The following is a 12261-nucleotide window of genomic DNA, read 5'->3' as shown; positions in this document are numbered from 1 at the left end:
TCACCTAGCCGCTCGAAAACCCCTACCTAAATCATGATTTCCTGTGATTGTAAGCCAGTACTTCCACCAAGTGGTGCTATACCTGGTTCTTTCAGTCAATATACTACTATTTATTTCACATAAGTCACTCGAGTGATATTAGAGATGTCCTGATACTAAAGGGAAGCGTCTTATTTGAAGTCTAGCTTGAAATGGCCTACTCGGCGTTTTAGATTACTCATCCGGGCCCGACAATTTTATGTACGCATTGGGCGACTTCCCGTGGGCGTTTAGAAGGTGTTTAAAAGCGGTTTGGATGAAATTTAGAGTAATAAAATTTGGATGGCAACGCTCCAGATTCAGAATCTGAATGGGGGGGGGGGGTACGTTCAAATTTCTAAATCTTTAAAATTTGAAAGGGCGAAATACGATTGGTTAAGAAAGGTTCCAGGTGGTCCTGATGTTACGCACTAAACTAAAGCAGTACTTAAAAATCTAGAAAATATTGTTCGCCATGGGAAGGCATTCGCATCCAGATTCGCCTAAACGCCTTCCAAATTTTCACGGGAAGTCGCCCATTACTCGGTCGTTAATTAAAAGGTCGGAAATTTTAGTAAGCATTTGGTTACAACGATATCCGACCATTTAATTAACGCGCGAGTAGATGAGGCTCTAGTGGTAATACACCAACATGGGAACACGCCAAAGTCGAGTCTCAATTGAAACAGGATATCCCTAATTCAAAATACACCTGCACCCAAAGCGGCGTTCTGTCATATTTTCGCCCCGAATTTACAGAGATTGTGAGCCTTGAATTGGTCGCGTGACGTAATAGGACTAGCGAGATTATTACTCGAGTGATAGCTTATGATTGTAACACATGGATACTGGACAGTGAATCTGCATGCCTGTTAGGATAACTCTATGTGGTTCCGGACACCTACATATTAAGTGCCTGTAATATATGATGTACATACATGTATGTAACACATAAGAACATGATTGCACACGTGGTGTGCCCTTGAGATTTCGATCTCTCATACATATACAATATAAGTTACATGTACTTACTGACACTGATTGCAATCCTATTATGCCGCGGTTAATCCACTGCATATGTACATACTTAGGTCCAGAAACCAGTAAGTCCTTCATTTGGCATATACATTCTAGATCTACGCCTGTACATGTGGTAGCTACAAAAGGTGCTGTATACCTTTCCTTGATATACATGTATGATTACATAAAGTTTCAGGGGTACTGACGCACGTATTTCTTACCACAGAAACTCTCAAGAATACATGCTTCCATTCGCACAGAAATCCATCAACATCTGTCTTATTTGATCCATTTTATTTCACTCCCAAAATCCATTTTAAATATATGCATTTACTGGCGTTTGCGCTTTCGAATATTCTAAGCCTTGAGTGTAATGAGAGTTTCACCAAGCCGCCGAGGCTTTGTTTAAACTTTCAGTACACCTTTACCATGCATACTGCGCTCCTTCCACTAGCTGGCCTCTTCCTTATGCTCCTCTCCGCATTATCACCATCTCCGCAATCAAACTCATTACCATTGTCAGTCGAGGAGCGAATGATGACCTCTTTCCCTCGTGAAAGCTTGATGTAGACTAAACTCGTAAAGGCTAGTGTGTCGTTACAATAGGGTGGTGATACACCCAATTATTCAGCGAATATCACAAGAGTATGATATCCCTGCGCATGCCCTCCATCTCTTTTTTCTGTATCTGCCCTACACTTCTCTAGCTGACACTGAATTTTGGCCCACCCATCTATGAATTGCGTCTGAACGCTATGTTTTTATATGATATAACTTTCTTCCCAACCTATACGCGGACGAATCAAGTGGTGAGCTCGATGGCCGTCTTGAGGAGTGGCTCGACAGCAGCTGCCCTTACCAAAGATACGTCTATGTAGCTTCTGGATGCACAGATTGCATTTGAAACATCACGTGAACTCGGATAAGTTGACCAATTCCTGAGAGGAACAGAAGGTAGATGTTTTCGATGTGTCTCTTAGCTTATGGTTTCTCCATGATTTTTCCCCACATGCATTTCGGCGGGGGAGCTGAGATGGTGTTATGCAAGGTCGCACCACAACGCTGACATGACGCTCGGGACAGATAGCAAGTGCCCATCGATTAGACATCGGCACCCCATGTGTCAAAGCGCCGAACATTGCTGTGTACGCGAATCGTTAACCGGGAAACTGCATAATCCCGAACCCTGTCAAGATCGCAAATGATCTCACTAGATTTCAAACTTCCCGCATTATTCCAATCAAGGCGGCGAGATAACCGGGGAATCCGCTGTGAACGCATATGAATCTCTACACTCTCCATCCTGGGAAACTGTCTCTCTTTGAACGCAGGGATGGGCGTCTTGGCATGACCATCATGTCCTTAATTACTTGTGCTCTCTTCGCCGATAGTAGCCATGTAAATACATGTGCCAGTGTACCAAGCGGGGTTTGAGGTAAAGATGAGCTGATTTTGTGTTATAGAGCGATTTATATAGGCTTCTAAGTTCTTTTTCTTGGGTTTGCGCAATTCTATCGGACCAATGGATCTCTAGTTCATACAAAGAGGCCCCTACAACTGTAGACTAAGACGACTTGGATTGATTGCTGATGGAACTGCCGTGAGCAAACAGACGGTATATAGATATACCATACATCAAATTTGCAAAACGATCTCACAACTATTAGCACAGAGAATCCAGCCAACCTATTATAGCGCCTCATAGCTAAATTTGTACCTGTCACGCATGAGCTGTACAATACCACCAAATTACCGCCCTAAAACTTGGAGAGCTGGTAGAAACACTGACATGTACATGTAGGCGAGGTGGGATAGAGTGACTTAAGATAAAATTTATCTTCCTTATTAATACATACCGCCTATACCACCAAAACCCGATAAATTTGCTAGCCCCTGTGAGATCAAGGTTACTTTATGGGAAACTTCTGATGCAGATCGATACCATTCAACCAATCACTCGAGATGTAATCCCTGGACGGAGATAGCCAATTTTTTTTCGAGTTTTGGCGTACGTATATGTAGGTGCGCCCCCTCGTCAACTAAACCAACCAATCGATAACCACAATGCAAGCCTACAACGCCATTACTTCTGTGGCTAAATTCCAAATGATTTTCAGGTGACTTCGTGTGGCAAGACGTTCACTAAGCTTGCTGCATGATCCCGCTTCTTGTCGGACGAAAGCACCTCACCGGCGAGATAACCGGAAAACCCGCCGCGGGAATTTCAGATTGGAATATATATGTGCGTCCTCATAATTATCTCATTAATGACTGCTGCGCCTATTTTCATGCAGAAGGCTTAAGCTTAAATTTTGGTTTCCGCTTCTAATCATAGTGAGACATTAATACCATGGAATTTATGTTCATTCAAAATCCATTCCTTACCACGAGGCGGCCCATGATTATATATACTTCACACGGGATAGTTTTTGTATCACAATTTAGTATACCCAGTGGGTCAAGCGGTCTCGAAGCTAGCAAAGTGAGTGGTCCCCTCTATTCTCTACAAGTATACATATACGTATGCACATGATTGATGTATACATGTAGATAAGGCCGGTGGATTAAAGATGCAGGGTGTGGTAACCACTTGCATGCATCGGCAAATACATCGGGTTTCGCGTTTTCAATTATAAAAGATGCCTATTATTCCCACTGGTCAAGGTTTAACTACCGAGTCTACTGAGATATGCATATGTTGTAACTTGGAGGCTCCGCTAGGGTGGTGCAAACCGCGATAGAGTTCTATAAACCCCTTTTGAAAAGAATTCACGCTTGAATTGAAGAATCGTTAGGACGTAACACACTTTTTCTATTTCGGAACAAGAAGGTGCTAATCATCAACATACGTGTCTCTAGGTCCAGTAGTTCTCCACAGTCCATTTGAATCTTATCAAGCCATACTAGTGCGGGTGTAAGCGCAACTAAGCAAGTATAACATGCCGCCATCTGTTACTCTAATCTCTTTTATGCTGGGTGAGACTGCTCGCATACATGTATCAACCAAGACTACACAGAATCATTAAGGCCTACTAAGATGGTTCCTCGAATCCCTGAGCACTTTTTAGATAAGCTTAAACTGCTTCAGTTTATGACCAATTAAAGGGATTGGAAGATCTTCTAATGCATTACCAGATGCATTACCAGATGACTCATAGACGAACAGGAATCATAAAGTATCACTCGGTGTGTTTGTGTACCTGGCCTTGGCGCCAAGGGACAATGCGATATTTTTTCTATAACACCAATACAAATGCGCCTGAAGATACATCTGTTTCTTGTTTTCTATTGAGAGAGACAATGGGTGGGGAGTATGTGGAAGTAGGATTGACCTCCGGGAGCTGGGTCAACATTCAAAGCGGAGTAAAAAATGCTGTTTGGTGAGCCTATCTTTGTCCTTGGCCTTGCTTGGGTATCTCGTTAATATATGGACAGAATACATTTTAGGTACTTGTGATGCGTCTGGCCAGGAACCATAATAGTCACCATAAACGGAATTGATATATATAATGTATATCTCTGATATTAAACTCCATTCACAACCATACAAGGACATACCAGGAACATCTGATTATGTAAGAAAAAGGCAAATCATTATTTAGCAAGGAACGCATCGTGTTCCCGAGAAATCCGGCGATTGAGGAAAGAGGCCAAAAATGACGCGAATGGATGGAAGCAGAAGAAGAGAGATCTCCAGTTCGTTTCTGCCTTTAACCACTTTTTACAGCACTCACCCCGCGTGGTAACCTTAGACTATTATCCTACTTCATAATCCCTGACAGCCGTTGTACCCGTCGATAGAGAAGAGTGTATCACCCACTCGCCTGCATATCAGCATATATATTACCCGACGCGAAGCTTAATCGGACCACAGATCTCGGTTTACTATTGTCCGGGGCCCGTCGGTACCTCGCTGATTGCACGGAAAGACGGCGGAGAAGAAGTGAGCGAGGATGGAGCTAGGATGCAGATCTCTAATATATCTTTAATATATCTCTGTAGTGTATCGGGCCAGGAACTAAAGGGGAGAGCACTATAAAATACCTAGCAACACCCCTCCAATGCGTCTCATAATGAGAGAGCTCTTCCTAGAGTCACGGATCAAATACCTGCCCGCAGGAACATTACCTTCACGATGAAGCTCACAATACTCACTCCCCTACTGTTCCTCCCTAGCATTCTGGCAATAACAGTAACTCCCTACCCCAAACACCCCAAAAAGCCCCGTTACACCTCCACTCCACGTACGTCAAAGATCTGTACAGTCCCCAGCGGCGAGACGGATTCCGCCGCCTCTATTCTCGCCGCCGCACACTCCTGCAACAATGGCGGCACTATTGTCTTCTCGCCAAACAAAACTTACACCATCGGGACAGCCTTGGATTTAACCTTCCTCTCCCACGTTGACCTCGACATCCAGGGGACTATCCTTGTAAGACTGCATCCCTCCGCGACCCTAATAAGAAAGTAACATTAACAGTACCCCAGTTCTCAAACGATACCGACTACTGGAACGCCAATGCCTTCTACCTTACCTTCCAGAATGCCACCACATTCTGGCAGATTGGCGGCGAGGACGTCAACATCTACGGCGGCGGCACGCTCAACGGCAACGGCCAAGTATGGTATGACAAGTACGCCAAGGACATCTACATTCTGCGCCCGATCCTTCTCGGTATCGTCGGCTTGACCGGCGGCAGCGTCAGCAACATCAACATGCGCTTCTCCCCGCAGTGGTTCAACATTATCGTAAACTCCACCGACGTCGTCTACGACCACATCTCCATCTCCGGCGGCACAAATAACGCCAATCCAGCCAAGAATACGGACGGCTGGGACACGTATCGCTCCTCGGCCATCACGATCCAGAACAGCGTAATCAACAATGGCGACGACTGCGTCTCGTTTAAGCCGAATAGCACCGACATCGTGGTGCAGGGGCTAGACTGCACGGGGTCCCACGGCATTAGTGTCGGGTCGCTGGGTCAGTATCCGGGTGAGTATGATATTGTAGAGGATATATACGTGTATAACATCAGCATGACCTCTGCGTCGGACGGCGCGCGCATCAAAGTGTGGCCTGGGACGCAGTCGGCGCTGAGTGGTGACCTGCAGGGCGGTGGTGGGAGGGGCCATGTGAAGAATGTGACGTATGATACATTTGGAAACCACAAGAACGATTATGCCATCCAGGTCACGCAGTGCTACGGACAGAAGAACAAGACTCTATGCGAACTGTACCCTGTACGCTCCCCCTCCCTCCCTACTACAGTACAAGAAACTAACCATAGCAATAGAGCGAACTTACCATCTCGGACATCTATTTCAAGAACTTCTACGGAACCACATCATCGAAATATGATCCTACCGCTGGTACTGTAGTGTGCTCTTCGCCAACGGTGTGCAGCAAAATATATGCCGAGAACATCACGGTCACGCCGCCCAGTGGCAAGGCCGCGGTTTATACTTGCTCTAATGTAAGATCTCCTGTCATTACGAACACTGCCATTACATGAGGACGGTTAGACTGATGATTGCGTGCGTGTGTAGGTTAATGTGACTCAGTTGGGATTGCCGTGTGCATAGATGGATGGGAAAGGGATCGAACCCTAACCCATGATCGAGTGAGATATTATGACTGAATTCAGGTTTTTTTTGTTGAGCTATTTATGTTTAGAGGTGCTATTGCGCAATAGAGAAAAGATTATTCAGCTCTTTACTAGATACCGGCCAAGCCGCCGCGATGGTTTGTTATCCGTAACTGTTACTCGTCGTACTAGTGTATCTTGTCACAAGAGAGAAAAAATATTTGATATCCAACTTCCCACGGGACCCCAAAAGATTCTGTTTGAGAAGGCCAAGAAATCCAGGGCGTTTCGTCCGTTCGTATTTCGGTGGTTGTGATAGACCGGGACAAAACCATGTAGACCAAGAAATGGGCTACCAAGACCTGGTGTTTAAACCAGAAGCGTCAAATTAAGTCTTGAGTCAACGCAAAATTAGTCTATACATATGCTGCTTGTAAGTATTCCAAGCTTGAGGGCGGGGCGAGTTTGCTCCTCTGTGTAGTGATAACGATAAATTTGTCGAGGATGTATACACTTACAACACCTCATTATACGTTTAGCTTCAGCATAATGCCTATTCACTTGTTTCCAGACCGTACACCAATGAATGAAACAAAAATAAAAAATAAAAGATAGAATCATGAAGTATCACTCGATGTCTAGACCCGTGCCCCCAAACCCGCTGACTACCTTCTCAAAGTCATGTTCCAAATCGCTGAGCTCTTTTCTCCCTTTTAGAGCGGGTTTGGAATAAGCTAAAATATTCATTAACACGCTCTCGGACTCGAGTACTTACTAACGTGCAAGTTTGATATCGAATATGCATAGCCAGAACACTTCGATACAACAGCCCCTCTTGCCCCACAAAGCCTCGGCCGCGATGAATTCAGTCCAACAAACTCTTAAAATCTACTCGGAATGTAGTCTTGGGGGGCCCTCCGACCGAATCTCATAGATGTTATTCGGTCAGAGATTCCATTTATTCAGCCACGACTGGTCCGAAGCAGCCGTGTCAGGACCGCCTGCCCGGCCAGAGGCTTTGTAAATGGTTCTGCCTATTGCTGGTTAGAAAAAATATATCTGACCCTACAAAGCTAATGGCTAAAGCTATGGTATTTGTGTTGAGTTTCATTCTTCGCTTCTAGTGACGTCGTAGAGCTCGGACCAGGCCGGATTAGGTATGGATAGAGCAGGGTTCCTACTATCCAGTCCTTGCGCGCGGGCTGTAATAAGTTCGGTCGTCCACTAATGCTGGCGTATAAACCTACATGTGCTCCCGACTAGCTAAATTATATATTCCCAACACCCGGAGTGCGCGATGGCCCTCGAAGATTCCCTAGACCTTCAGCACGATAGCTCTGGAAAGAGCACTTTCACTCGGCCACATCCATCTATAGCAGCGTAGAGATGAACCGTACAAGTCAGTCAACCGACCGCTTTCACTCGAGCTGTCGGGGATGTGGCACTGCATCACAAACGCAATCAGCAGTAGGGTAGATGACAACTTCCATGCCCACACAGCGGCACAGCTCATGACGAGCTTCCGGCCAGCCGGGTTGAGGAGGCCTGTCCTTTACTTTCCGACGCCTATTCTCCGCACCACAGAAACCCAGCCGGACCACCTGGCCAGACCGCTACCGACAACCTGTAGCATCCGTCGTCTCGGACAAGTAGTACGAGGGGAAGGAGGAGGTGAGGTAGTGGTAGTACATCGACGTGTCCAATATCACCCCACCCTCCAATCTAGCTAACCCACACGCATTACAGAAGGGAACCAGCTCCGGTAACGTGCTGATGAGTAAAGACATAACTAAATGTACCGTGCCAGGCCAGCTACCTACGTAGAAGCGACAACCACCTGGCTCAATATCTTGAAACATCAACGCTCCTCTCCGATATTCTGAGGCTAGCTCCAGTGTTAACGTTTATAGCTTAGAATACCACGTTTGTGTCCGTAACCACCCCACCATTCGGGATCCGGCAACCATGTGGGATCCTGTACCGTGGTTTTGCACGGATATATTTGGGTGGGTGGGGTGGTGGGGTGGGGTATAACTAACGAGAGTGGGGGGAGATGGAGGGGGAGGGGGGTTATTCCTGTAGAGGATTTGGGGCGGAGTGGGATTAGGGTTGGGGTTTGCTATATATTATAGGAGTTCGATCGATCTTCCTTCTAAGATTAGATATATTCGTGAGGTGGAAGCTATACAGGTTTGTGGGGGTGGGGGGGAGGGTGGGGAGCTTGAGATATATTGAACCTACTACATACGGTTTACAGTTCCTAGGATGTATTGCGCTGGCATAGCACGCATTGGAGAGTGCCGGATAGGTACTTCCTTGGTACACTACACGATAACATGGGAAGCATCGCGATCCTACTTGTAGCTATACGGGTACGTATAAGTACATGTAAGTAACTATACGGCAGAGACAAGAATAGGGCGTACATAGAAGGTGAATAGAACACATGGGGGTAAGTAAACGTTTCAGATAGAGGTCGAAAATCTACCGTTTCAGTGATCCGGTACGTTTGCAAACTCACGTGTGTGGCCCGGACATGCAGAATTCTCGCCTATGTATCCTGTAGCGGACTCAACCTTCTAGATTTTTCCCTGATACGCATCCCCATCGAGGTTTTTTCGGGGACGTTGAAATAAACACTGTTTGCTCGTACAGATATTCTGTTCTGAAACAACACAGCCTCTCTACTAATTTTGGATGGTGCTGCATGCATACATATGCATATCATTGATCGCGGGGAAAAAAGTGCAACCTTGAACCGTGGTCAACTGAAACATGGGGTCACCGTAGTTAATTTGTGCACTGTTCATTCGCTAGAAAAAATAAAAAACCTACCGGGCGAAGAGAGTCAATCATCTTTCAGGCAACTAATTGTTTACGTCAAATGTCTCATTTTCCCTGTACTCAGATGTCCGCTTATCTCCCCGTAGCCCAGAGACCAATGAGCATTGCTCGCATAATATCTGCATCACGCTGCATAAGTATCTATGTAAGAAACTAATTCAAACCTTAACTTCAAATGTTTTGGTCTTGCGGCAATCATCATGCACAACCGCATGAACTCTGAAACGACGCTGCACAATCGTTATCGATTACAGCATGTCCATCTCTCCATCCGGACTTTCATTGCGCCGCACATTGCCGCCGAACCCATCACCGGCGCAGGGCGGCGAAGCCAATCGAATGGTTTATCCGGCTGCATAAGATAATAAGCTATCAATATGCGGTGGTGTCCTTGTAAGCCGCATTTGCGGCCACAATTTGGTTTTGCGACCGGAGGAGGAACTGATTCAGACGGTGGACTGGAATGTGTGCTCTCTGTTTGGTGAGATTTTCAGCCCTTGGGTTAGGGTCGGGGATGATGTTTTCGTTGAGATTAGTCCTACCATAATATCCGCGTGAGTTACTCCATGCCCGCCCCCAACGTGATCCTCTTACTCGAACGTCGGTCTCATATCATCTTGTCGTGATACCCAACGGAGCAGAGTCCGCAGCGTTTTCTTCATGTGCTGACCCTTTTAGTAAGACAGGCCAATCAAGTAATTAAGAGGGATGACCATAGGCTCAATCCGGAATTACAAGACTCGCACTGACTGCCATCGATCGGTAAGGCACCTGAGGCATTATCCGCAGACAGGGCTGCAGGGATATATATGCGACCAAATTTATTGACCAGGGAGGGGGGTGTAACTAGAAGTAGAAATGTATTTTTAGTATTATTACCAACAATCTTTTCGATACTTGAGCTCTGTTTCCCATGGCAGAATCGCATGTTGAGAAGGATTTTCGATGTCTTACTTTTAGATTTCTTAATTTCTCGTCGGCTTGGATGAAGTACTAGTCGATTAGTACAATTTCCAAAATGAGGATTGCACGCCATAGCCTTCCAAAAGGCTGGATTTGGCTAACTATTCCATTGCATCCTAGACAAGCGCGCCTGTTTGCTTTACTCTAGAGTACTGTTCTCACAAACTCCGTGAAAATGCTTTGGGGCCCGGGAAACTCTTCAGGCGCCATGAGCTTAATTCTGCACGCCCTACCTATCGATACACAGGCAGGGATAAAAATCTTCTTTCGCAGGAGAATAATATGTGTGTACTGAACTGGTTCAGACACCGGTATGCACTATTGCACCATCAATAAATCATAAATTAATTACTCCAACTTTTCATTCCCATAGAGTGACTGACTGACTGTCCTTCTATGCCTTAGCTAGTGACCGGGTGTGATATTTGACCATCACATCACCCCACCCATATTGACCACCATGTTAATAAGATTTCGGTAACGAGGCTGTGGGGCACAACATTAGAGCAACTTCCCAATTAAGATGATTAAAGTTGGTACCGGTAGAGCACTAACCATTAGTGATGCGCGCATGAATATTTAATCCATACTGACCCGTTGTGGGCACGCACCCCTGCTAGACATTACGGCGCAGCTCTACCGAGCCGCACAGCCCAACGAAATCGATCAATTAATGTAACGAGTGAAAGTCTATATGAATTGACGAGCCTGCATCTGTTTTCCCCCACTCCATCCACCAGATCAGTATCAATCGTTCGTTACAGCTAAAGCCAAATAAAAACCGCTTTAAACACAACAAACAATATACCCTTCAATGTCAAAGATGCCGTCCCTCACTCGCTCCCTCTCCAATGTCTTCCGTGGTGGAAACCGCAGTCGTTCCTCATCCTCCGTCTCGAGTGGACCAGAATCTCCTGTTCAAAGTACTACTGTTAGCGCTTCATACAGCTATGGAAACCATCTTGCTGTGATGCTCCCTCCTTCACCTCCACCGGCCGATATTCCGGCTCCTCCTCCACCATCATATGCTAGTCTGCAAAGACCATGCCTCTTCATTTGAGCATGCGGACGAGAACTGTCGCTACAATCATTGCGCAACACGATTAGCCCACAATTGAGCTGGCCAGGCCATTCGCTTGCATCTCGAGAAACATTACAAGTCAGCTCAAACGGCAAAGAGTTTTCAGAATTAGAGGGGGATTGGATATTTCTAGCAAGCTTGGCTTGTAAAACAGAGGTCTGGGCGGTGGACTATGGGTACTGTAGATAATTGTCATTTGGGGCCGGGGCGTTTTTTCTGGATTGGTTGGATTGTATATTTCTTCTTCTTCTTCTTCTTCTTCTTCTTTACATCTTTGTATAAATAGTTTAATTTCCTTCCTCTTTTTTCCTATGGTTTGGGGTTAGACAATCTTGGCGTTGGGGTATTTTCTTAGGTGGATTGGCGCTTTTACTTACAGGAATTGGACACTTTACATTTTTGACCGTACCTGATCGTGCCTCTTGCATTATTATCGCCCTAAACATCGTGAATTTCGTTTAAGGTGATGCAAAAAATTCCCTCTTTGGGATCTTTCGTGACCATTCTTCCCATTCCCGCCCCCGATAGATGCTTGATATCGGAACTTATAAATATTAGGTGACACAAACAAATATCTGGCTTTCAACATTACAGGCCAATGGGGCTTCTATTAGACCCAGGAAGTTCGCCGATTAACTATCCGGATTCGTTATTCCCTTTTTGGGATATAACTTCCTCTGTCACTTCGATGCCTTGGGCCAGGAATCCATGAGCAAACCGCACCACGAGGTGTGGCGCAATCCATCC

The 12261-nt window shown here is 45.7% G+C and overlaps 1 protein-coding gene across 1 annotated transcript; it reads left to right on the top strand.

Moving 5' to 3' along the window:
- Positions 1-5173: 5173 nt before the first annotated feature.
- LAJ45_09362 (uncharacterized protein) lies at positions 5174-6624 on the top strand (the record flags this gene model as incomplete). The annotated part of the gene is made up of 4 exons (XM_046118905.1): positions 5174-5470; positions 5527-6282; positions 6336-6515; positions 6589-6624. 4 exons carry the CDS (start codon positions 5174-5176, stop codon positions 6622-6624), a joined length of 1269 nt encoding a protein of 422 aa, XP_045967983.1.
- Positions 6625-12261: the final 5637 nt, after the last annotated feature.

Source organism: Morchella importuna, assembly GCF_003444635.1.
Source record: "Morchella importuna strain M04M26 chromosome Unknown Morimp01GS035, whole genome shotgun sequence".
Taxonomy (NCBI): Eukaryota; Fungi; Ascomycota; class Pezizomycetes; order Pezizales; family Morchellaceae; genus Morchella; species Morchella importuna.
The sequence above is the reverse complement of the archived record's forward strand: the minus strand, read 5'-3'. Positions and strand labels throughout refer to the sequence as shown.